General features: G+C 37.6%; 1 protein-coding gene across 1 annotated transcript in view; it reads right to left on the bottom strand.

Annotated features, from left to right (window-relative positions):
• Positions 1 to 21,888, bottom strand: part of adamtsl3 (ADAMTS-like 3) — a 164,066-nt gene extending 142,178 nt beyond the window's left edge. Inside the window, exons 1-2 of the mRNA XM_084405736.1 lie at positions 21,693 to 21,888; positions 21,045 to 21,167 (exon numbers count right to left, since the gene is read on the bottom strand). Of these exons, the coding sequence (XP_084261862.1) occupies positions 21,045 to 21,113 (69 nt within the window). The 5' untranslated portion in view covers positions 21,114 to 21,167; positions 21,693 to 21,888. The remainder of the gene's footprint in view (positions 1 to 21,044; positions 21,168 to 21,692) is intronic.
• Positions 21,889 to 27,417: the final 5,529 nt, after the last annotated feature.

Below are 27,417 nucleotides of genomic sequence, written 5' to 3'. Positions count from 1 at the left end.
AACAATGAACAACTGTATTTTTATTAACAAAGATTGATAAATACTGTAACAAATGTTGTGTTCATTGTTAGTTCATGTTAGTTAATACATTAACCTATGTTAACTAATGAACCTTATTGTAAAGTGTTACCAAAATAATTAAATATTTAATGTAAAATTACATTTTACCCTCTGTTGTTGTTGTTAATGGCAAAATTACAATCAATGTTTGTGTATGCATATGAAATGTGTTTGTGTGTGTTTGTCATGTACTGTACGTTTTCGCAATCTGTCCCCAAACAGAAGCATCAATCCAGACTGCTTACAGCCTAAACAAGTGTCATCTGTCACCCTTGTAAACACCCCACCATCTGTGTTCCTCAAACACACACAGAGAAATCCTTCAGGTGCTGACTGCATTAGCAGGGGACATCTTCACCAGTAAATTCCCAATGAGGCCCCAAGGTACCTCACGGGGGCCCAACACAGACTTACGACAACAAACTCCCTCCTCTACGTGCAAGCGAAGGAAAGGTCGCGCAGCTCAGCCATCTCTCATCATCTCTTACAGGAAACAGCCCTGACAGAGCAAAAATAATATGGCTAACAGGAATAACTTTCATTTCATAACCAAGAATAGAAGTCGAAGGGAGGTTCTGAGAGCTGCACAAAACTCTTTGAGGATGTTCAGTCTGACATTGGATCCGTTAAGTGCCCTAAACAAGAAAAAAAGTCTTTCAACGCATGAGGACTTCAAATTTCCCTTTACAATCACCACCTCTGCTTCTATACAAATCAGATCTTAATAGTGTGCTGGGCTGCTTCTGAATGAGTATAAAGGCACATTCACACCAAGAAATATTACTACAGCAATAACTATATTATTAGCGTCTTAAAACTAAACCTTCTGTTCATTGAAATAAAGCTGAAATAAAATAAAATATTAGTTGAAAACTAAAACTTAATGAAAATTTGAAATGTTGCCTTTATAATAAACTGAAATAAGTTGAAGTTGAAGCACTCTCAGTTAATGACTGAAAAAATAAATAAAAAATGGCCAATTAAAATAAAATTACAAAAGCACTAGAAATGTTACTAAAATCAACATGAAAGCTAAAAAATATAAAAAATTAAATCTCATTCAAAATATTAAAGGTAGGGTATGGGATTTGCAAAACGGCCGGCAGATTTTGAAAATACACAACCCAAATGGTCCTACCTTCTTTCCTCGAACGCGCCCTGACTCCACCCATTACTCTCTCTCTGTCTCTCGCGGTCACGCACGCGAGGGGGATGGGGGGAGGGGGGTATGGTACGACCGTTTGATTGACGAACTTACTGTCCAATGATTCTAGGTGGTCTTGGAAATGATTGGCTGGAGTTTTTTGCGTCCTGCCCGTTCCACAGATGATTAAATTGCTTAATTTTCATTTCAGTGCTTCTAACTCAGTGGGTTAGGAATAGGATTTCAAGTGATTTTGAAAAAATGGACAAAAAAGAAAATCACATACCCCACCTTTAATAAAACTAAAATAACTAAGAGAACACGCTGCAGTTATGTCGTCTGCTGCTTTTAATGCTTGAGCACTTTCATCCACAGGACCTTTCAGGTGGATTTAGATTGGCTGTCAATATTTGTTTCGTTCATCAGCTGGAATAAAAGTGATTCTGAAAGTGATTCCAACAATATCGTTATTCTTTGTCATTAGCATTACAGTTGTGGAGTGGACTTCCATTATCTCATAGAATTAGAATGATTATTAAAACTTTACAGTTAAATTAGTCCTAAATGCAGCTGCTAGAGTTCTTAACAGGTCAAGAAAATATGATCATATAACACAAATTTTATCATCTCTACATTGGCTACCTGTTCAGATCTGTATCGATTACAAAGTATTGCTACAGACTTATAAGGCCCTAAATGGTTTAGCTCCTGTGTATTTAACCTATCTTCTATCGTTCTACAATCCATCAAGCTCTTTAAGATTACAAAACTCTGGACTTTTGGTAGTAACCAAGATCTCTCAGTCCACTAAAGGAGGGTTTTCGCATTTGGCTCCTAAACACTGGAATAGCCTTCTAGCTAAGACACTCTCCCAGTTTAAATCTAGATTAAAGACACATCTCTTTAGCCAAACATTCACATAATATCTTCCCATAACCTTGCACTTTGTGCTTTGAAACAATATGTATAGTAAAGAGCTATAGTGATTGTTTTTCATTATAGTTTTCAACCTTGGTTTGAACGGCCCTTAAATCTTGCCGTAATTTAACCTGGTTTTGATTCAACTTAAATTTCAGGCAGCATGTGAGTAACCGTACTGGGTTTCGTTCAACTTAGCGCCACACACAAGCTCATTACTAAAGGCTCAGCGCACTTCCACTGGCATTCACAAGAGCAGGAGCAGGTGTGCTTGTTTTCATGTGCCAGAAGATGTTTCATCAGGCACTCTAATAGGGAACTGTAGATACATTGTCTCAGCGGGGCATAAGTGCCAAATAAGTAAAGAACTAAGTTGACGGCAGCGCCGTTAGTTCTAACATCAAAGATTGGAAGTAAAAGGCTCCGCTTTGACCGAAGGAATGTGGCGACGCCATCAGAGTGAGTATCCTCAATAATGTGGAGAAAACTCCAGCTGGTCTCTGGGTTAATGGCAGCAGGCCAGTGCCTTTTCTCAGACCGGACTAACCCTAAATAAGCTTTCGACTTTTAGTACTCGATGCCAAGGATCAGTACAGTCAGAGGAAGAGTTAATCCTGGATCATAACTTCCAGAAAGGGCGCTTCTCTTTTAAAACAGGGCCAGGTTAACATCTGGTCACTCTAGCATTCCTCAGCTCTGAAGTCAGTGAGACAATGAAGATTCGGCATTTACTCTGAGCAATGTGAGCACGAGTTGGCAAAAGCATCCTGACTCTAAATCATTCTGAAAAAGCGGCAACAACAATTTGAGTCACATACCCCTTTTAAGACAAACATAATGTCCCTGACGTCACATAAATGCTTTTAGAGCCCTTTTTATGACAATCAGTTACCATTGGCAGAAACCTTAGAAGCGTAGTGTCATAAATGAATCCTGCCAGCTGCAAAAAAAAAAATCTCATAGCACACTTCAAATTTAGGCCTCTCTAATATATATATATATATACATATTCATACATACATACATACAGTCATGTGAAGAAAAAAAGGACACCCTATTGAATTCCATGGTTTTATGTATTAGGACATAATAAAAAATCATCTGGTCCTTGGCAGATCTTAATACACTGTCAGATGAACAACAATGACATATTACACCGTGTCATTATTTATTTAATAAAAACTAGGCCAAAATGGAAAAGCCATGGGTGACTAAGTACAACCTTACTGCTTCCATAGGAATTAAGAGGGTAAGTAGCAGTCAGGCGCTGCTAATCAAATGCCTTTCTTTGATTAACTGATCATTAGCAAATGTGACCACCTCTGTAAAAGCAGAAGCTTTGGCAGTTTACTGGTCTGGAGCATTCAGGTGTGTGTTAACACAATGCCAAGGAGGAAAGACATCAGCAATGATCTTAGAGAAGCAATTATTGCTGCCATCAATCTGAAAAGGGTTATTTGGCCATTTTCCAACCATTTGAAATCCATTATTCTACAGTGAGTAAGATTATACACAAGTGGAAAACATTCAAGACAGTTGCCAATCTTACCCAGGAGTGGACGTCCCAGCAAATTCACCCCAAGGTCAGACATAGAAACTTCATAGAAACTGCAAAAACTACACCTCAGACTCTACAGGCCTCTGTTAACATGTTAAATGTTGAAGTTCATGAAAATACAATTAGAAAAAGACGGGACAAGAATGGCATGTTTGGAAGGGGGTCTCTAAAAATAACATGGCAGAACGGCTTAGGTTTGCAAAGTTGCATCTGAACAAACCTCAAGACCTCTGGAACAATGTCCTTTGAACAGATGAGACCATTATGGCATTTGGCCATAATACACAGCGCCAAGTTAGGTGAAAACTAAACACAGCATATCAGCACAAACACCTCATACCAACTGTTAAGCACAGTGGTGGAGGGTTGATTTGTTTTGTTGGCTTGTTTTGCAGCCACAGGACCTGGGTACCTTGCAGTCATTGAGTTGACCATGAACTCTTCTGCATTTGAAAGTATTCTAGAGTTAAATGTGAGGCCGTCTGTCCGACAGCTAAAGCTTGGCTGAAATTGGGTTATGCAACAGAACAATCCCAAGCACACCAGCAAATCTACAACAGAATGGCTGAAAAATAAAATAATCAAGGTGTTGCAATGGCCCAGTCAGAGTCCAGACCTCAACCTGACTGGAATCCTGTGGCGGGACCTTAAGAGAGCTGTGTATAAACAAATGCCCACAAACCTCAATGAACTGAAGCAACGCTGTAAAAGAAGAGCAGGCCAAAATTCCTCCAGAATGATGCGAGAGACTGATAAAGTCATACAGAAAACAATTCCTTCAACTGATTGCTGCTAAAAGTGGCTCTACAAGCAATTCAATAATAGTGTGTACCCATAGCTTTTCCATTTTGGCTTTATTTTTGTTAAATAAATAATGACATGGTGTAATGTCATTTGTTGTTGTTCATCTGAGGTTGTATTTACCTAATTTTAAGACCTGCAAACAACCAGATTAATTTTATTATGTTCTGATACGTAAAACCATAAAATTTTACAGTCATGTGAAAAAGGAAGGACACCCTGTTAAATTTTTATTCATCAAAGAAGATTCTGAAGAATCATGTCACTGAAGACTGGAGTAATGACTGATAAAGATTCTATTTATACCATCACAAAAATAAAGTATATTTTGAAATGTATTCAAATAGAAAACATTTATAAATTGTAATAATATTTAAAAATGTTAGTGTTTTTCCCCGCAAAAAATCTTCCCAACCCCAAACTTTTGAACACTAGTGTATATACCTTAAAACAAATTTGTATTTAAGTTTCAAAACCTGCTTCATTTTGAGACTGAAACTACTGAAAGTCCTTAAAACTTGTAGTTTAGTAAATGAGTCAGATGTTGATTCAGTAGCCGTTCTAACTGATTCAGAGAATACATTAAGTGATGAATACTTTTTGAGTGGTCGGTTACTTGTGAATTGGCTCATGGGACATTTGATTCACACTGCAAACTCACAGTCAAAACTCAGACATTTATAATTTCTTTTGCCTGGTGTGGTGCTGGATTTTCAGTGGCGGAGTACAGAGTGTGTATATTGCCAGAGCCTTTAGTAGGGAATCAGGGATGTGTGGTGATGGTTCTGGTGACAACATCATCCACCCACATGCTGATTGTAGCCCATGATGGATAATGCATATTCATCAGTGTAATCTCAGCATGTTGCAGTCTCTTTGAACATATTCCAATCAGTGTGAGCAAAACTGCCCTGCAGGGTTGAGCTTGTTCCCTATGGCTATACTTTGATGTTCTTGGTGACTGTTTTTCTCGTACCAGAAGCGGTTGGTATGCAGGGATTATTAGAACAGAGATGTGGCTTATTCTTGGGAAAAAAAACCTGAGTCATAACCTACAGGCTATCACCAACCCAAAGGCCATGATTCTGCAAAATTATTCAATGAATTTAGTCCACAACATCCCACACTCTTCAAAATAAAAGTTCTTAATTGGCATAAATGGTTCCCATGAAGAACCTTAAACATCCATGGAAACTTTCCACTGCAAAAAGAAGTTTTTCACATCAGACAAAAATGGTTCTTTTAAGAACTGTTCACTGAAAGGTTCTTTGGGGAACCCAAAAATGGTTATTCTATGGTAGGGGTGTCCAATCCTGTTCCTGGAGATCTACCTTCCTTTAAAGTTCAGCTTCAACACTAATCAAACGCAACTGAACCAGCTAATTAAGATCTTCAGGAGCAGTTGATAATTACCCAGACAGCAGCATAGTGTCTGCCCAGATCCGGCCCACATCTGGTACGTGTGGATCCACATGTACCAGATATGGGTCGGATCTGGGCCGACACTATGTTGCTGTCTGGGTACAGACAGTTGTGCTGGAACTAAATATGTCCACTGTGTTACCGATGCCAATCTATGTCTGCGAGACCTGGAAAAACATAGTGAGAATTATCCACAAGCTGGATGCATTCCAACAGCAGTGTCTCAGATGCATTCTCCACATCACGTACCATAACCACGTTACTATAGAAGAGATTCTGCACAGGGCTAAAACCCACAGACTTTCCGCCGTTGTGTCTGAGAGTCGCATCAAACTGGCAGGTCACATTTTCCGGCGATCGTAATAATGCCAAGCAAAAATTGCACTGACATGGATACCGCCCAACGGATGCCGTAGGCGAGGAAGGCAGAAGAAGACTTGGCAAAGAACATTCAAAGAGGACTTAAGCGAGCCAGCGTTAAAGGGATAGTTTACCCAAAAATAAAAATGACCCCATGATTTACTCACCCTCAAGTCATCCTAGGTGTATATGACAATCTTCTGTCAGACGAATACAATCGGAGTGATATTAAAAAATGCCCTGGCTCTTCCAAGCTTTATAATGGCAGTGAATGGCATTTCTGTTTTGAAGTCCATCAAAGTGCATCCATCCATGATAAAAGATGTCCACACACCGCTGGGGGGTTAATAAAGGCCTTCTGAAGCGAAGCGATGCGTTTGTGTAAAAAAAACATCCATATTTAAAACTTAATCGACTAAAATAACTAGCTTCCAGCATGTGACCCCACATCGTTCCTGATGTTCTTACAGGCAAGTCACTGTCTTAAAGCTACAATATGTAATTTGTTTTGCCGCTAGGGGTCGCTAACCTCTTACAATAACAAAGGCATAGGTTGATGATGCTAAGCGGAATTATGGAACTTGTCATCATGCTGATGGATCTAATAATGTTTATGGATGAGTGAATTTTTAATGAGAGACAGATATCAGCGCCACACGCGAGACCCGCGTATATAAAGGAGTAAGGACACTTCATTCTACCGAACCGCAAGTGCTGAATTACCACTCACACAGGTCAGTTTATTTGACGAATTAAACTTGTGAGGTAACATTTGGTCTACACACTATCATTCAAAACTGCATTTGAGTGTGTTTAAAGTTATAATGTTATTCTATGTGTTAGTTTGTTGGCTATATGAGACAAGGAGTAAGCTAGATCAACATTAGAATAACATACTGATCATATTCTAACATTTCATCATGTTGAGCTATATAACACTGATTTGTTTTATGTACATTTGCTCACCTGTCTAATAAAGTACATGCAAGAGCGGCATCTCTGTCAAGTCCAAGTTAGTCGCGGACGTGGAGCTCTCGGCATCTCGAAAACACCACGCCGATACTGATCCTCGTTTTATTTCTCCTTTTGTCCCAAAGTCTGCTGGCCATGGTCCATAATGTTTGTATGAAACAACAACAGCGTGAGCGTGCCGCTAGACGTAATGCAGTTGTCTCCACGTCTGTCGCCATGGTTACTATGGCAGTACAAGCGGAAACCAGGGATAACGCGGATATTACGTCAGTGCCAGGCGACAATGACCAGGGACGAGCCATTATTTAAAATTGGAATTTCTCTGAAATTAAAAATCTTTGGGAACTTTTGGGATATTGTACAGTAAGTACACAACTGCATGAAGTATATCACACTGTGCAAGTGATTTTTGGATATTTTATTACAAAAATCTTATATATTGTATCTTTAATAAATGAGTCATTCATTAAATTGGCTGATTCATTCAGGAACAAAGAAAGTGACGTGCTGAAAATGAAATTACACACTATGTAGTAGGTACTATATTTGGTTTGAAACTTACTTCACGACCATTAAAAAAAAGAATGTTATGAAGGTGTGTTATGTATAGTATGAATGAAATTCAGACGTAATACATCCACCATGTTGTCCTTGTCATGTGACCTACGGCTTCAGTTGTGTTGCTTCACTGCCATTCACAAATCCTCTAATATACTATAGAAGAAGACATATTCGGGCACAGGAACTGTCTTTATGAATAGATCATGGAATCATTGGTTCATTGAATAATGCTGATTCATTCAGGAACGAAACACCACTGTGTTGCTCTGACACGCACAACGGTTGAGTTATTGCTTGTTTGGAACTATTTTTATGGGCAAAATAGAGCAAAAACAGACAATATTGACAATATTGTGTCTAAAATGTAACACAATATTAGGTTCTTGTTTATTGAACTGCTGTTTAAAATCAATATAACAGTTTCACTCATGTGGGGGGAAAAGCACTCTTTCTCATGTGATATTGCTTAACTGTATCATATAGGAATATAAAACAAAAACTCATACAGGTACATTTTTGCCTTCAAATATAGAATTTTTGGGGCCTTTTAATAGGCTACATACATTTTTTTTTCTACATAAAAGGCGGGGTTTTGAATTTTTTTTTTTTTTTGCAAACTGAGTGACACTCAAAGTCAGCTTCCACACCATTAAAACAACAATTATGATATTATCGCAGACGGTACACACCTCTAGCACCAGACATCCTTAGTTGGACTGTCATTAGTCTTACAGTAAGATGGTCCTTTTTTGGCTTGTTCCAGCTGTCTGTTGATCTTTGTTATATTCTGAAGGCACTTTAATAATCAAGAGCTTAAGAGGGTGGAGGTGCATGTCATGGCAACACTTTTATCAACCTGACACCTGTGACATATGTGCTCACAGCATGCCAGCAAGTGTTACTGAGTAACTAAGGTAAAGCTTGGCAGTTGCCAAACACTCATTCACATATCTAAACATACATAAACTTACATACTTACAAGGCAATTACACACAACTTGCTTCCTAAAGCAATTAGAAGGCACTTGAAGGCATGAGCTGCACACCGAGATGTGTAAACAAGAGCACTGGAAGAGGGACTAACTTTCTGAGCACCAATCAAATACAACCATTCATTTTTAGACACATCAATCCATCTGTGGACTAGGTTGAACATTAGTAAGTCTCTGAAAAACACACCAGAGTGAGCCATTGACTCCACAACCAGCCAATAATCCAGTTTGAGATAGTGATTGATGGCTTACGTGCTCTGCTGAGGTTATGAAAAGCCAATAAAAAAAAAGGTTATGGGACAATAACTCTTAAGTCAACAGTTACCTCCAGCATTGATGACCACCCCATGAGCCGTGTAAGCAGAGGTCGGGTGACGTGTTCAGGGAAAATCCTGTTGAGGAATTCTGAGAGGGGTCTGGCTGACCTTGAGAATGGGAGTTGGGTAAATGTGAGGATCTGCAAACAGCTGTTCTTGATCTATTTGAGTACCTGGGCATAGTACAGAATTCTATAGTATAGGATATTTCTTTTGAAGTGACATAGGCTACTGAGGCTAGGAAGCTGCCTTAATGAGAAACCTTTTTAAAACAATATAGGTGCATCCGAAATGTGAAGGCTGTGACAAAATGTAAACATTTTCTAAGCAACATCTTCATTGGCAGCAGAGAAGCCAAAAAATAGTAGAGGGATGAGGGAACATGATAAATGTTAACTATAAGTATAATTCAGCACCAAAATGTATCAATAAATAGTTCATTATGACTGTAAATCATTGCAAATCAAATTGAAAATTTTCAATGAAACAAAGTCTATGTTCTCAAAATAAAAAGTCAATTATATCACAAAATGTCTTTACAAATGTTAAATCAGTAAGCTTTTTTGAGCAGTAAGGGGGGGGGGGGGTATATATATAATAAGCCATTTATAACTAGCCATTTCAGTGTGAACATTTCTAAAGGATGTTATGTTTAAAAGGGGTCACTTATAAGGTTCAGGAAGCTAGCAAAGCAGTCTAGGTTTTGGAACAGACCAATAATCTTTTCACCAAAACAATAAAACAAAAAAAATGAACACACATTGGTCTGTTAAGGCAAAGTCTCTACAACTGAGATATATTTATGAAGGTACAAACTATACACATTGTTGCAATATTTCACAGTTAATCACGTTAAAATATTTCCATTTCTGAAATATGTCTGGAAGCAGCCCAAGATAATTCTTCCACTGTTATATTTACTTTAGTCTGTGACCCCACATCATCTGCTCTTAACCTCCTTAACTGTTAACGGTTCTTATCATCCTCCCCTACAAGCACCAACACTGGCACATTTGACTCCAGCCCGGCTCGGCACTGACCAAACCTCTTCTGTTTCTAATCACACCCCTTAACACGTCAGCTTAACGCCACTCCACCTCGGCTAACTCTTAACCCTGCCTCCTCCACCTCTAATACCAACAAAAAAAGTCCCCATCCTGATTCCACAGCATCTGCCTGTGGGAAAAGTCCAGCCTTGGCTCAGCAGGAAGCCCAGGATTTACCGCTAAGCATTTAATGGTCCTAAAATCCATAACTCACGCTTGTCCATACCACCCAAAATAAAGTGGGGGGTTGAGAGGCTGAAAATATAGTCCCCTTTTCAACTTTATTATGCTCAAAGTCAACATGAAACTGCATTTGCAACCTATTTTATTAACTTCCTTCCTTTTATTAAACTTTTTATTTAACTTTCTTATAAGTGAAACAATATTCAACAAGAAAACAATGTGGGTGGGACTTGCATGACCTTTTTTTTTTTTCATTTACAATGATAGTATTTTACTGTAATGTATTTCTGATTATTTGTTGAAAAAAAAAATCATAGTATGCAAAGAAACACTAACACTGCAATTTACATCAGCAATTAAAGGGGTCATATAATGGTACATGCACTTTTACAAGTTGATTGTACTGAAATGTGTGTTGGCAGTGCCTGTACACAACCATCATAAAATGTTACAAATCCATCCAGTATTTTTTTTTTTTTCTGAGCTGTCAATCATAGCCCGCGCGTCATTGTTGATACGCTGGAGCACTGTCTATGAGCAGAATGGCGTCTAAGCGATTGTGGTGTTCTGTTCTTGGGTGTAATAAGGAACACAGCAGTCATTTTGATGTTCCTAAATCCGAACCGCTGAAGACGCAGTGGCTGAGTTTGTTTTCGAAGGGAATATTCCCCACGATCAACGTCAATGCTTTCATGTTTGCGCGAATCATTTCACACACCAGACTGCTTTACAAACGAGGGTCAGTATAAAGCTGGTTTTGCTAAGAAGCTGCTCCTGAAAAAAGGATCGGTACCAACTATTCGTGTTCCTGCTGCACCTCCAGAAGAAGAAGTGAGTGTAACGTTTTATTAACCTTTATATTAATATTTATATTAATCTTTGCAAATCGCTTGCTGCACGCTTCACGATGAATGCGGCTAAGGTTTACACTCAGGGTACATTACGGCATGTTTTCTATGTACGACATTCTCAATATAATTCATAATCTCACGTTTATAATGAACAACGCGTTATGGTTATTGTGTTATTGTGTTACAAAGGGTGTACGCACAGAACAGAGGGGCGGGGTGAGGCAAAGCTCATTATCATTTAAAGACACATGCACTTAAACGGCGTGCTGAAAACAGAGCTGTTTTTGACCAGGTAAAATAAGTGTTTTCTTACAATACTAATGAGAATTTTTAATTAAAGTATATTACAAACTTTTAATTTAGACCCTAAAGAATCACATTAGCTTGTACAAAAATGGCATTATATGACCCCTTTAAGCTGATTAAATCAAATATTATGCCTTGTTTGGCATTTACCTATTGCAGTAGAATTTCTATTTCAGAATTACTGAAGTTCTTTTTTCATTTGGTGATCGGTGGACCACCACCGTCTGTGCGTCTTTTGGACATTCTCCAACTTTTCTCGCACACGGCCCTGAAGTGTCATGTCCTTATATGGGAATTTGCGGGGCCTTTTCTTATGCTAATTAGAAACAACTGGCACGCGCTTTCAATTACGAAGACGTGGGATTCATCAATCCTAAGAACACAGGTGCGAACAATTCTGTTGTTTAAGAAAATGTCATGAATCCGACGTAGACTTTTCTTAGGAAGTTTATTTAGTACAAAGCTAAGCTAATTCTTAGAAAGATATTGGTGAATGAGGCCCATTGTCTTTTGGTTTATTGATTACAATGAGCTCTGTGACCAAAAAAAGTTTATGATTATTGCATGTTTTGTTCATCATGATGCTCTTCACATCTTTTATGAATTTTAAAATCGAAATACAATCAGCAGAAGTAAAAAGCTAAAGTTAGGCTATAAATGAACAACACCACGGTCGCATGACTTCAATTTTATAATTCTATTTTGCCATATTTTTTTTAGTTTTAAGGAGGTAAATGGTCCTTATAAACCTTGGTTGTCGTGACAATAGAGTTCTATCACATTCTTCTGGTAGTTTTTGAGATTTAGGCCTATAAAAATATGTCATCCCTGCAGCACTCTATGGTTTTTAGAAATTTTTAATCTGAATAAAAATTTCTCATTATTGCACACAGCAATGATCTGAACTGCAATTTTGCAGTTACTGTGAGTCTGTACTTGCATGGTTTCAGAAGCTAAGCTTAGCTAAGCTTGACTCAACATACACATATGTGCATTTTTTTGCAAATCTATTTGATAAGAAACCCTCTGGTAAAAACATAAATGTAAATCATCCACTCTAACAGGATCATTTGAACACTAAAAATCCAGTATGAAGACTGGATGTGAAGAATCGGCTTGTTTGCTATCGTTATGACTCAAGCCCCTGAGGAGAACAACTTGTTATAAAATATAATTTAAAAGATTCCCAGCCATTCTGAACAGTCATGATCTCGACCTCCTCCACAATTAAATTTCAGCACAAGCTAACAGATTCCATGAGGTCGAAAAACACTGAGGTGAACTGTTGCTGGATATCTTCCATATGCAAATCCAAAAGCCGCCTGAGGAAATTCTTACCTAGAATGATAAACAGTAAAGGTGAGAGAACACACAATTTAATGTATTTACTAAGCATGCCTCCTTCAGGAAGTGCCTCCGTGCTGGGTAAGCATTCCACATGACTGAATAAAACACTACAAGTGTAGCGACGCAAATGAACAGCATGCTAACAGGCCAACTTCATATGCAAACCAATATAAGTGCAAGAAATATAAAATGATATGGTGTCAGGGAACTAAGAACGATCTAAAAATTGGCTTAAGTCATAAATCCTGTCAGCCAGTGGGCGCAAGTTACAAAAACACTCCTAGTGGGTGCTATTGCAAAAACAATGACAGTTTTCAAACAGGTTTCCTCCCATTTATCATTGGTCCAAACAGGTTATCGTGCCGCAAAGTCAATGTTGCATTACTATCAGGCTGGCCGTTTACAATTTTCATGTAATTATCCAACAAAATGTCTTGCTAATAGTGAACTATGCACATTAAACACGACACAAATACAAAATGATTTCCCGGAAAATGGAGTGAAAAACGTAAACATTTCTAAAAGGGCATGCCCCTAACAAGTTGGGGGAAACTGAAATAAAATAAGTTGAAGCTGAAGTAATAAACTGACTCAAATACATTTTAATTAGAAACTAGATATAAATATTAATATATTAATATTATTTAATGGGCCAGAGCTAACATGGAACTAACAAAGATTAATATATACAAATAATGTAAAAAAGAAAAAAATGAATAAATGCTGTAACAAATGTATTGCTCATTGTTACATAAAACTTAAAATGAACAGTAAAAAATGACAAAAGCACAAAACAAAATTGCTAAAAAGTAAACTAAAAATAATACAAACTGAAAATATGAAAATAAAAGCCAACTCAAAATATGAAAAAATATGATAATATTATGTGAAATATTATACTAAAGTAAGACTGGGATTTGGTACACTTGGTCCTAAACCAGTTATCTTACCTTTAAACAACAAAGGATCTGGTGGCAGTGAGATATCACAGTCCTTTCAACAACTAGAGATTTGTGAAATGAGGCAGAACCAAAGAGCTCAGCCACAATCAGCGATCACAAATAGGCTTAAATCTAAGATGATTACATTTCAAATGAATTGTCTTAGACATTTAATTTGAAATCCCTCCCACCTAAATGAAAATTTTGTAATCATTTACTCACCCTGATATTCCAATCTCATATTACTTTCATTATGCTTTAAACCTCAAAATGAGATGCTAGACAAAATATCTGAGCTGCTCTTTTTGAAACAGCGAAATTGGATGGTGATATTCTGCTCCAATGATAATAAACAACATTAAAGTCACGTAAAATATACTAAACATTAAAATCATTAAAGTAGCATTGTATTCCAAATCTCATTCATGTTTGTGTTCATTTCCAAAATAGTGCCTCTTTAGATGCACACACATCATTATTTCTTATGTGTCGTGACCAATCATGTCACACTTTTAAAAATAAAAGTTCTTTGTTGGAAAAAACACTTTTGGAACTTTTATTTAAAAAAATGCACAGCAATTAAAAAAAAAAAGTGTGACAGGAAATCAGACTAGAGAGGACAATTATCAGTGAACAACAACTGAAAGCTATCATACGATTTCAGAATCTTAAAGTCCCCCTGTGGTGAAAATCAAGCTTTTAATGTTGTTTATATGTCTATGTGGTGTTTTTAAAATGCTTTAAGACGAACCATGTGCAAATTCATAAGTCAGCACCATTGCTGAGTATATTCTCCTTAAATCTGCAGTGAACCAAAGACAGTCTCAAAAACGCGGTGTGAAATCACTGGTGTTTCTGACGTCACAAACTACCTTGTAACCAATCACGTCAACATGTGATCGTCAACGAGTGGCTCTATGAGTGAGTAAGTGGAGGCAGGGCTCATTTGCATATTCATAGAACCGCGTATACTAAATGAAGCAAGAGTGTAGAGTTACATTCAAGCTATTTTAAGGCTATTTTCAAGGAAAAGAACATTTAAAGGGGAACTTTTTTGCTTAATTTACCTTAAGTGAACAGCTTCGGAGTCAATGGAATGGTTATATGACTTTTTTCAGGTTAAAAGGTGGCCGTCTCGCTTCCCCCTAGCGCCTGTGAGCGGAAAAACCACCCTTGCAACTTTGGGCCGGCGGGAAGTATGGCGTGATATCAGGTCTCGCGATGAAACGAATTGCTTTACGGCACTGCACACATACATTTATATGCTAGCCTTCTGTGTATCATACATACCTCAGTGGACATGGCTCCGTGCGTTCGCCGGCTTCTTTGAAAACAAATGCACATGACCAGAGGAAGAAGATGGGAGGGGGGAGAGTCACCAACGAGTTTTTACGACAGTGTTGTCAAATATCTATTCCGAAGCTGTAAGGGGGAGCTCTATAGAGAATCCTGCGAGCAAAAAGCAAGAAAACCGTGAAGAAATTGCCAAAACTGCATAGCGCCGCTTTAAATGTCATTTTGGTGATCAAAGATGAGTTTTAAGGGATAAAATGATTGACTACAGGGGGACTTTATGGACTATTTTCATACTTGCATGGTACTTTTATGTCCTTTTTGGAGCTTGATGGTATAAATCATTCATTTCTGCTACACATCTCTTTAATGGAAGAACGAAAATAATACAGGGCTTGAAACGGCATGGAACTGAGTCAATGATGATACAATTGTAATTTTTGGGTGAACTATTCCTTTAAGGTCATGTACTAAGCATAATGCCACTCTCTCTATCAAAAGCTGACTGGGGCCCATTAATGGCTCATGAAATATGTGCCAGGGCTTAGTGTCAAGAGCCAATTTGCCATGTCAGAGAGTGAGAGAGAGTGAGAGAGGGTCCCATCCAAAAGATTAGCAGAGCAGAGGGTGCAAAAAGGCAGTGAGTCTGTTTACAGCTGGTCAGAGTGAATGGCCACACAGTAACTGTGGATGAATGAGCCTTTCAGTTCTAACTTGACCTACCGAATATTGAGAGAGAGAGAGAGAGAGAGAGAGAGAGAGAGAATTCATGACGAGCAGAATATGTCAAAACATACAGATAAGAGCTCTTTTACCCTTTCACATAACTGATGTCAAGGCTCAGACAGAATCTGCAGAGTTTCTTTAGCATTTTCTGCACGTTAATGGGACTGGTTAAAAGAGGCGGTTTCAAACCACATTTAGTGCACGGCAGTTTTAAGGACAAAATATTCAGCAATGGTGTTGACTGATGAATCTGCACATGGTTTGTCTTAAAGCATATTAAAAACACCACACAGACTTAACAACATTAAAAACTTGAATTTCACCACAGACTTTAAACCCGACAGTTTTCACCTATTGTGCTATTCAATAACAAAACATGATGACTATCCACAAACTGCTTTCTTACACGGATCAAACCACAGCTACAGGAAATGCATCCAGTTTTACATCATGCATGAGTTTAAAGATGTATATTTGGGATTCGATCATTTAGTGCAGAACGATTAGCCTGCACTCTGAGTTTGACTGTGTCTGAGTAACATGTGCTGCACTGATTTAAGTGTTTATCTGTAAAACTGTCATTAAAAGCAGCTGTGCATTTATGGCTCTGCATGGACCAATAAATCAAAACATTAACACCCTCTGAACCATCAATAGATATTGTTTGAAGCTATTAGAACACATGAAAGCTTAATAAAACCATAGGATTTTGCCTCATCAATCGTCTTCTTCTCAAAAATGAGTTTAAAATGTCAATGTCAAGATCTTGAGTACCTCAAAATTCTATTATTTTTTGCTACCTAGAAACCTTGTAAAGTCACCCTTCCATGACACTATGTGCAACACTTTTCTGTTTTCATATGGATGTCAAATATATAACCTGACATTTTTTGGGGGGTGTAAATATTTTGTGGGACCCTGTAGCCTTCTTGTCCATCCATAAAGAACAAATACAGACATACAAGTGCACACTTGAAACGCACTCAAACATCCACAACCTATTTCCGGCTCACAGCAATGAGGCTGTCTGGAGCCAGTTCTTTGTCTCTGCTTTAGGTGTCAGCTGTTCAAACAGGCTGAAGCTTCGGCCGTAGTGTCTCTGAACCCACAATACAACAGCAATGAGAAACCAAAGCTCTCGTACTGCTGCCTGACACATCCACGGAAAACTTCACACCGTGCCCAACACAGCACACTCACTTATTTAAATGTGCACACACGCAAACACATTCTCAGAGCCTATTGAGCACTAGCCAGAAATGACATGGGAGATAGAGCTGTTGTTTTTCTGACTGTTCACTTGTGTGTTGATGAACACGTCTCTACTGACAAATAACTGTTTAAAATAATGTCTCTGTTCCAAGCTAGTGCGCATTTTAAGGCATCATAAACATGCTCCTAACACAGTGGCTGATCCAAAAGGTAGGCGGCATATTAACATACCTCATTTGTTTGCAATGAAAAAGCAACCTCCAAGGTTCATATTCAACCCATTCTCATTCCTCCTCTCAATGCCATATCATTTCCGGCCATCTCTCTATGGTCTCTGTCAATAACAAGCGTTGAAAACTATCCCCAAAAAAATTTAAACTTCACAATGCCATAGAAAGAGCATATTGTTATGCATTTCCTGTCTCTGAAAGACAGAGACAACAAAAGGCTCATTTGTTAGTCCGCCTACAATGCAACCCTTCAGTAGTGTTTACGAATCTGTAAATTGGGAATTAAAAAAAAAATGTGAAAAATGGAAAGCGAAGCGAACACTCCCTAAAATAGAGGAGATGGTGACATTGAAAAAGAGAGCACAAGTGGCTTCAATTGAAAGCTTGAGAATATCAATACCATTGAAAACAGAATGCAATAAAAAGCAATCAGGCACAGGGTTAGTGCAACATCTGCTTGTCATAATCTATGCTATAAGCCAAGCAAGAATTGCTATTTCAAAATCTACTCTGGCCAATAATTGTTGACTATGTACTCATTTAACCTCTGAGCTTCTCCTTAAATGTTGCATTCCTCCGGACGAAGAAGTGCATGCTTTCTGTCCCAGCAGAATAACGGTTGTTCAGCTGAGATAAAGTGTAAGGTACTGATTAATTCAAACAAGTGAATTTAAGAGCTTAATACGAACCTGCTGCCAAAGTGCACCAAACTACCAGTATTTAAGAATGCAAGGGTTGAAAACACAGCAGTTTAACTAGACCCAAAGCATTCTGTACGCAACAGGTTATGTATGTATGTATGGATGGATGGATGTATGTATGTATGGATGGATGGATGGATGTATGGATGGATGGATGGATGTATGGATGGATGGATGGATGGATGGATGGATGGATGGATGGATGGATGGATGGATGGATTTGAAAGAAATTTTCAAAGCTAGATAGTGTACAATATGCATACATAATAGCCATACTGTGATAGATAGATATTTTCATCATACAAAGCTATGAAAATATGCAAATTCTCACAAATTCTCATTTTGTGTTTCATGGAGAAAATAGGTAAGGGTGAGGAAATAAATAATGACAGAAATTTCATTTTTGAGTAAACTATTCCTTTAAATTGTTGACATCTTTTTAGCAAGTTCCCTGAATCATAACGCATCCTCCCCTTTGAGTTTGGTGACAGCCACCCTAACACAAGAACACGTTAAGTGTGAATACTTGCAATGTGCTTGCCAAACATTCACATCTGCATTTGTGTATTTGATTAAATATGCTTCTGGCCTAATACTAGACTGATAAATCACTGATAGAACTATATACACCGATTCAGCCGAGGCCTTGTGAGTTTCATCCCTTTATTCAGGCTGAACAAAAGGTAAAATTAAATACATATGCCCACATCTAACACCACTGACCTTGCAAAACCCTTTCATGAGAAAGTGACAGCATGTGTGTGTGAGCGAGCGTGTCTACCAGGAGAAGCGCACTGCCAGAGGGAGGTGAAAGAGCAGAGCCGCACTCTAATAGGAAAAGCAGGAAAATCGGAGATGTGGGAAAAGAGTAGTGAAAACACCTGTTAGACTCTGCTTCACTTTCAGTGCTGAAACTCACAGCTTCTTAAAGAGTCCCAGCGGCGGCTCCCACGCGTGCATAAATCAAGCCGAAGTGTTTAGCCCATAGAATAAATATTATTCTGAAAGATTACTGCAAAGAGCTTTAATGGAGACTCTGGATAAATGCATATCAAATTTCAATTTAGACTCCAGCAGAAACCTGTTCCCTCCTAGATGGATGACTCCAGTCACCTGCTTCACTCAGCAGAATGCATATGATCAAGTCTGACGTGGTAAAAATGGCGCAAAAGTACGAACCAGGGAATGAATGACACTAGCCAAACGGTGCGTGCATGGAAAAGGTGCTCGATGTGGCCGGCTGTAACTCTATCCCAGAGTGCATTGCTTCACTAATGCCACAACGCTACCTGCTACCTGCTCTCTCCTCCGTCTTTCCACTTGCATTTCATTCAGCCACGGCAGGATCCCACAAAGGAAGGACTAGGGTTTCAGCTGTCGTTATTCATGTACCGGCGCGTAGGACAAAGAGATTTGGCCACTTTAGGTGGCAGCTCTGCGGTGTAAATGGCTGTTATCGAGTGGCCCTATTGCGGTGGATTAGGCTGGCGTCCACGTTCATGCCAGCTCTTCCATTAACATCCACACCAGGACTCTATTTATAACCTGTTTCTAACACGAAAAAAGAAGGCAAGATTCAACGATTCCCTCCAGACCTGAGATGCAGTCTGTGGCTATAATTTGACTTGAGAGGCTGGAGGAGCTTGTCTCTTGCTGAGATATTTGGACTGGAATATTTGAGTTGGTCTGTAAATATCACAAGTCGAACTGGGATGCGAGTGTTCAATGTTCCCTCTCAAACAACAAAATGTATATGGGCATTTTAATGGCTGATGCAGATGTGATATCAAGCAATTCAATTCAAATGACAGATACAGTAAGATTTTGAAAGAAATTAATCATTTTAGCCAGAAAGGATACTTTATATTGATCAAAAGTGACAGTAAAGACTATTACATTTTTATAATTCAAATAATAAATAAAAACGCTGTTCTTCTGAACTTTCTATCCATATCACGAAAACAGTTTTCAGCATTGATAATAATACGAAATGTTTCTTGAGCAGCAAATCATCATATTACGGCAGAATGATTTCTGAAGGATCATGTGACACTGAAGACTGGAGTAATCACAGGAAAAAATTACATTTTAAATTGTACTAATATTTTACAATATTTCTGTTTTGTTAAATAAATATATTTAATGCTGTATTTTAAATATCAAATAAATGCAGCCTTGGTGCACAAGAGACTTCTTTAAAAACATCTTGCAGACCTCATACTTTAGTACACATTAAAATTTATAAAATTGCTACATTTACTATTCATAACCATTACTATTCATAAACTACTGCTGCTGTTAGTAACAGTGGTCAAATATGAAATGGATTGGTCTGGATTGGTCACTAAAACTCACTAAACTAACTCTAAATCCCCAAAACTGCTAATAAAATACAAAATGTGAGATATAGACTAAATATACGTCATACGTTTATGAAATATTTTCGCTTTGAAACAATGTGGATTATAAAAGCACTATATAAATAAAACACTGTGTCCAATATAAGGTGTGATTTCTAATGCACGGGTGCACGATTATAATTATACGCTCATTATACAAAACCATACATCTGTACACGTTCAAATCTTCATGCACTCTTCTCTATTGCCAGTTCTTTTACGGTAATTTGTTACAATAAAACACAAAATTCTAACTTTCACTGCAATATCAACCTAATTTTCTGTCGGAGGACAACAAATTACAAATGATCAGATCAGGCAACATTGTAGGTTTCAAAAATGGCCGAACGCCCATTAACCCTTGCGCTTGGATAACGTGATGTCACCATTATGATGATTAGACAACGTAAAAAACGAGTAATCCACACTATATGTGGCAATATAGCACATTAGAGAGGACAAATGAGTTTAAAACAAAACACTGTCAGCTAAACAATGCTAAAACATCACAGTAATAACCCAGCCTTGCTTGCTGTAATGTCACAGAACAGTGTTCGATTATAAAATGAACTACATGTAGGCTATATGAAAGCCAGTGCTGTAAAAATGATTAAAGTACAGCAGCTATTAGCCACGTATAATACAGTGTAGAGAAAATCTGATTGATGGTATTCAGGTGAGCGATAACTAACAGGTACATCATACCTGACCAGTGGATGACATCAGTGTCAACATGAAGCTGATCTGACATATGGGCAAAATCCAGAACTCCATCTTTAAAATCCTGTTCCAGAGCTGTCTGGTGAATGATGTCAGTCAGATATCAGCCTGAAGAGAGACAGAGAGAGATGCGTTTAGGCACAGATCATCATTGCTGCTGTAAGAATGAAGCTTGATTATTTACCTCTGTTTAATCTAGATTGAAAGTGCCAGGCAGGGGTACTCCTGATTGACTTAATTACCCTATCTAGGCTGGTACAAGGTTTTTGACAGTGGAAAAAATACAGCCTCTTTCTCAGGTATTCCCCATGCATAATGCAACAGCAGTAGGAATGCAGTGCAATAGGTTTCTGTGCAACAGTGAATGTCTTATGTACCCATATCCACATGACACAGCTTTTATATTATCAGATTAATGCATAGCCTATATGAGATGCTGCAAACTGTATGAGATGAACGATCTGCCCAAACGCACATTCATCTTAATAATTTGGCAGACAAATCAAAGTTGCTTTATAAATGACTCATATTAAAAACATGAAGATAACAAGCAATAGACAAGCTGATATCATTCTAGAAAAACTCGTCATGCAAAGCTAAGAAAAGACGTGCGCGTATGTGATCAGCTCTTACCTTTGCTGCAAAGTAACTCATAGATTCACATTTTAATCCATGAAACGCGCGCGCCGCACTTGAATGTCGTGTGGCCGTCACGCAGCGGTCAGTCGGGTGTTATAAACGCTGAATGCAGGTCGAATGACTGTGAGATTCTTCTATATCCTCAGCGCACGTCTGCGTACTGAACACTGAGTTGACAGAAGTTCGTGTGCTGAGCTTATAGTCCACTAGGCGTCCCATACCGGACGCGACGCGACTAGAACGCACCCCCATAGCGGGGCATGTTGTCACACTTCATGGGGTGAGGTGTTGCGATGGAACCTGTAATTAAAGTGCCTATTTTTGCACCCAAAAAGTTAATAAATAGTAAAAAATATATATATTATAGCTATAGAAATATCAACATTTTAGTCCATAAATATACGTAGCCTAATTATATAAATATACAACATTTAAAACACATTAAAACTGCCCCAATGAAAATGTGACAACTTGCTCCGATCTAAGATTTATTAGAAATACCCTTGTTTTGAAAATACAGCAACATTTCACCTAAACTTTACCTTTATTTATAGTTGACTTAAAAAAATATATATATATATATATGCAAAAGCCTCTAAGTGCCATCTGAAATTTTCTTCTATAGGATGATCATTTTTATCAAGCTTGTATATTTAAATTCAGTAATTTCACTTAAATGGCAATGAAAATGACCTATTAGTTGTCATTTAAGTGTAATTACTGAACTTAAATATACAAGCTTGATAAAAATGATCATTCTAGAAGAAAATTTCAGATGGCACTTAGAGGCTTTTGCATCTGAACTCTTCATATATATATATATATATATATGTGTGTGTGTGTGTGTGTGTGTGTGTGTGTGTGTGTGTGTGTGTGTGTGTGTGTGTGTGTGTGTGTGTGTGTGTGTGTGTGTGTGTGTGTGTGTGTGTGTGTGTGTGTATAATGTATATACACTCACACATAGCCTATATTATGTAAACACAATCACAATACACAGGTAGTTTACCAACATTCTTTCAAAATATCTTTTTAGTTCAACAGATTAGTTCTTTAGTGCTGTCAAATCGATTAATTGTGATTAATCACATCTAACATGAACTACATCTAACTAAAGTTTGTATACTGTATATATACAGAGACAGAGATTATATATATATATGTGTGTGTGTGTGTAGACTATATATGTAAACACATATATTATGTAAACAAACTTTTATGTTAGATGCGATTAATCGCAATTAATCGATTTGACAGCACTAACATATATATTTTATATATAATACTAATATAGACACCAATGTTCTTTCCAAATATATATTTAGTTCAACAGAAGAAAGAAATTCATGCAGGTTTGGAAGAACATGAAGGTGAGTAAATGATGACAGAATTTTTGGGTGAACTATCGCTTTAAGCTACACTTAAAAATATCTGGATGTCCTTGCATTAGCTAACAAAATATCAAACCAAGAGGCACAAGATTCTCTAAAAATATATATAAAAAAAAAAATCCCCAAAACACTAGTTGATCAAAAGGCATTGAGCAAAAAAAAAAAAAAAAAAAAATCTAGTAATAATTGGTTTGAAATTGAATCTTGGTTTGATACTTTTTATCTAATGCAATGCCATTCAGACATTTGAAGTGTTCAAATAGCCTACTTTCCCAGCATTATTAAACTATTTGGATCAATTCCAGAGAGCAGCCCAGCACTTCAAGTCAGCTTTTATCATTCTAAATGCTCCTGCGATTGATCAAAAGAGCTTGTTGGGGCTCAGCATATCTGTTTATTATGAAGTGTAGAGTAGCGTTTGGCAGCGAGAGGCTTTGATATGCTTTCACCTGTCCTGGTTGAAGTCAAAGTGAGCAGCAGACAGGCAAAGCTTTTCATTCTTTTAAACAGTCTATTGGTGAGTTCTTGGATCTATACGGTCATTATTATTCTACACAGATCTAGCAGCAGATTAATGATGAAGTGTTCAAGTGTTACATTTAAATATGTGCTGAGGCAAATTGAAACAACGGATGTGTATTTTAGATTTTTGAACTGCAAAAGTATGATACATAATACGCATCCATGTGTTTGCTTTCTGAGCACAGAAGGAATCAGTCATCATCATTATTAGAGTCAGATCACTTTCAGTGGATTCATGGACTTTTATCTCCACCTGCTGTTGAAGAAAATCATGCAACAGTTTTCATTCTCTTCTTTTCCTTATTTATTTAGCAAGTCTTCTATTCCAAAACTTGAAGGCATTTCAAATTTCCTATAGCTAAATCATATTGACATCTGTTAAACATATTAACATGACGTTTGAACATGATGAATACCTTTTTGGCATGATGTTTATGTACAGTGGGATACAAAAGTCTGAGACCATAGTGAAAATGCATCTAATATATATATTTTTTTTAGATTATTTATAGTCTTACATTTGATCTGTCCCATCAAGCTGAATAATTTGAGCAATTTGAACCTTATGATGTTCTCCAACACGATCTGAGAATTATACATCTATATATCATCGTGTGCTTCAATGGAGTCACATGATCAATGTCACCAATTTACTTAATTGATTAGTGACCCGGAAGTAGTGAATAATCGTAAATATTTAATATTTATTTGTTTTACGGTATCATTTTTCTTTATTCTTGATTATTTAAAAAAACAAAGCTTTAATTTACTGGTTTAATCAGAATTTTGAGAGTGTGGACTCAGACATTTCGATGGTTAGTTTTAGACCATAACCGAATCCTCCAGACGGGGGCGTTGTGTCACACTCGCCCAGCTGCACGGTCCCTTTTTCAGAGTAAAATTATGAAAAAAATATATTTGCTCTTTAACAATGTGCAGTATTTGCATATACATTTTACAGTACAATGCTACTTTTCCAGTTTAATCTATTAGTTTATCTAACTTGTTTTAAATAATCTTTCACACATCTTTGACAGAATGGTGTCCAAAGTACAGTAACACAGCAGGATTGCTGGACAGTGGTTTAAGAAGAATCTGAGTCATAATAATGAGAAAGAAGGTTTTTTTGTCTTTCATTTTCTCCATAGGGTTCTTCAAAATTCTTTATGAAAGAATTCTAAGCCACGAACATTACACATTTTGATTTGAAGCATTAGGTTTTAGGCCTACTTATCTTCTAGGTTCATAGGCACATTTTAAAAAGCATTACAGCCGCTTCAGCCTCAAATTTCTCTCCACTTTTCTACACCTGAAAAAGCTGAAACAGACACAACATCCAGAGGTTTGTGAAATCAGCCTAAAATAAAGCACACAAGACACAAATATCCACAAGAAATAGAATATTTCGCCCACTGTTATGGGGCGGGGGGGGGGGGGGGGGGGGGGGGGAATCACATTTTGAAAGTTATTTAGGAGCAATAGTATAAATAATACTAATGTAAATAATAGTTCCCTAATTCACAGGTTTCGCCTGATCAGCGCCCTCTGTTGACACTTCTTGGCAATTGCGGTTTTGTGTTCACTCACTGCAATTATCAAAGTTAATGGTTTCCAGAGACATAACGAGCTTATTCACAGCTGCACCAACTATTTCAAGGAAACAATGGGGAGGTCTTTATTCATTATTTATTTACTGCAGATGCTTTTGTCATTAACACCAAAGACGCAATTTTGCTGCATGCTGGCCCGGCGACGAACATTGGCTGTTTCTATTCAGAATTTTTCTTAAAGTGCTTAAAAAAAAGAAAAGTGTTTCTCAACCTTTTTTGGGCCAGCGCCCCCTATCCATTATCCAGGTCCCTTACCGCTAACAAGAATAAACACATATGAACAATTCAATTATTATTGTATTATTAATTATTTTTTATTAATTATTTTTAATCAAAGCAGCGTTTCGTGCACAGATGTGACGGCGGAATTAATACATTACCATAATGTGATTACAGAATATATTTAAATTGTCCATCAAATTGTCTTTTTCTCCTTACAGTCTTGCGAGTTAAAGGGGTGGTTGATTATGATTTCACTTTTCTAAGGTTAGTTAGTGTGTAATGTTGCTGTTTGAGCATAAACAACATCTGCAAAGTTAGACGCTCAAAGTTCAAAGCAAAAGGAGATATTTTCTTTTAAAGAAATTGCTTTTTAAAGCTACACTGTGTGATATTTTCCCCCATCTAGCGGTGAAATTGTATATGACTAACGTTACCCAGTGAATATTAGTTTCTGTTCCTTTCAATTTCGAGGGCGTTTTAACTCCTACCGTGGACGTATTATTCCAAGATTAACATGGCTTCCAGTTCGACTTCGTCCAATTGCGCCTTTAAAACTATCACCTGTGATCCGTCGCAGCACAGATTTATGTTACAAGGTAAACAATACTTTTTCACCATTGACGTGAGGAAAAGTAACGCAAGTTATACTAGAGGTCGTTCTGGCGTTATGCACAACCATGCTATGGTTAGACAAGCAACTATAAAACTTCGAATTTACACAAATAGGCTGAATTACCTGTCGAGAAGAAAGCAGGCAACTTCGGCGTCCGTTTTAAAATCTTTGCTCCTCATGAGCTCTTTCCATCTGGGAAAAGTTACTCCAGTATTGACTTTGGTCTTGCTGATTTGCCTGTCGCGTTGACGTTTTAATTCTCTCTTTCGCCTCCTTGGCGACTCTGCTACATGTCCTCGAAAATAGGCGTCCTCAGAGTCACTGAGTGTAAAGCGCGAAAGGCGAAGCTTGAATTTACAGGTATGTCCCTCTTTGGCTAATGTAGTTTCAAGATGGAGGGGCAACATGGCGACCAGCATTCGAACCCCTCACCCTTATGTACTTTCAATGGCAGATTATAAACTTACGAGAATACTTTATTACTTGAAAGAAGTAAATATACATTAATGAGCACATATATTTTTGAAAGAACTAAGTGTTTTTTGCTAAGAATCAACAAAAAAAAAATACACAGTGTAGCTTTAAGGACTACAACAAACGACTGGTTGGGACTACATGACATTCCTCCCGGGTTAGTGACATCACCAACCCTAAAATTTACATAAACCCTGCCCCCGGGAACGCGATTTATAGATTAGCATGACAGAATATGTTAATCAATGACTGGAAGATAGTTAACTCCACATCAGCTGCATAAATTCATCAACTAACCATTCAGAAATGCTGTCTACATGTTGTCACTTCTTGAGTCTCTCCATGTTTGTCTGACTCCAGTTTGAACATAAAAGGCTAAACTTTTTTGAAAATTTCAGGACACAAGCTGTTGAACCTCGGCCCCCTGTACTGGGAGCAGCAGCTCATTTGCATTTAAAGGGACAGATACAAAAACGGTGCGTTTTGGCTCACCCTCAAAAAGTGACAATTTTAACAAGCTATATAAAAATGTCTGTGGGGTATTTTGAGCTAAAACTTCACATACACACTCTGGGGACATCAAATACTTATTTTACATCTTGTGAAAAGGGCATTATACCACCCCTTTAACAATAATGCCTGACCAGTAAATCACTTGGTGAACAAAGAAAACATTTTGGCATTGACATTAGTTAATGCCTAAAAATGTAAAAGTTTTACCTTATAAATAGAATTTAGTTTAATTCATTTTAAGATTCGTCGCCGGAGTAAATGGGAACATGATTTATTGAAAATATTTGAAAATAAGTGGTTATTTAGTCAATCCTTTTTTAATAGCTTGTCAACTTTCCATTCCTCCGCTGCGTGATTCTAGTCAGCGCTGGATTGTT

The sequence above is a fragment of the Rutilus rutilus genome (assembly GCF_951802725.1).
Source record: "Rutilus rutilus genome assembly, chromosome: 3".
NCBI classification, from domain to species: Eukaryota; Metazoa; Chordata; class Actinopteri; order Cypriniformes; family Leuciscidae; genus Rutilus; species Rutilus rutilus.
The sequence above is the reverse complement of the archived record's forward strand: the minus strand, read 5'-3'. Positions and strand labels throughout refer to the sequence as shown.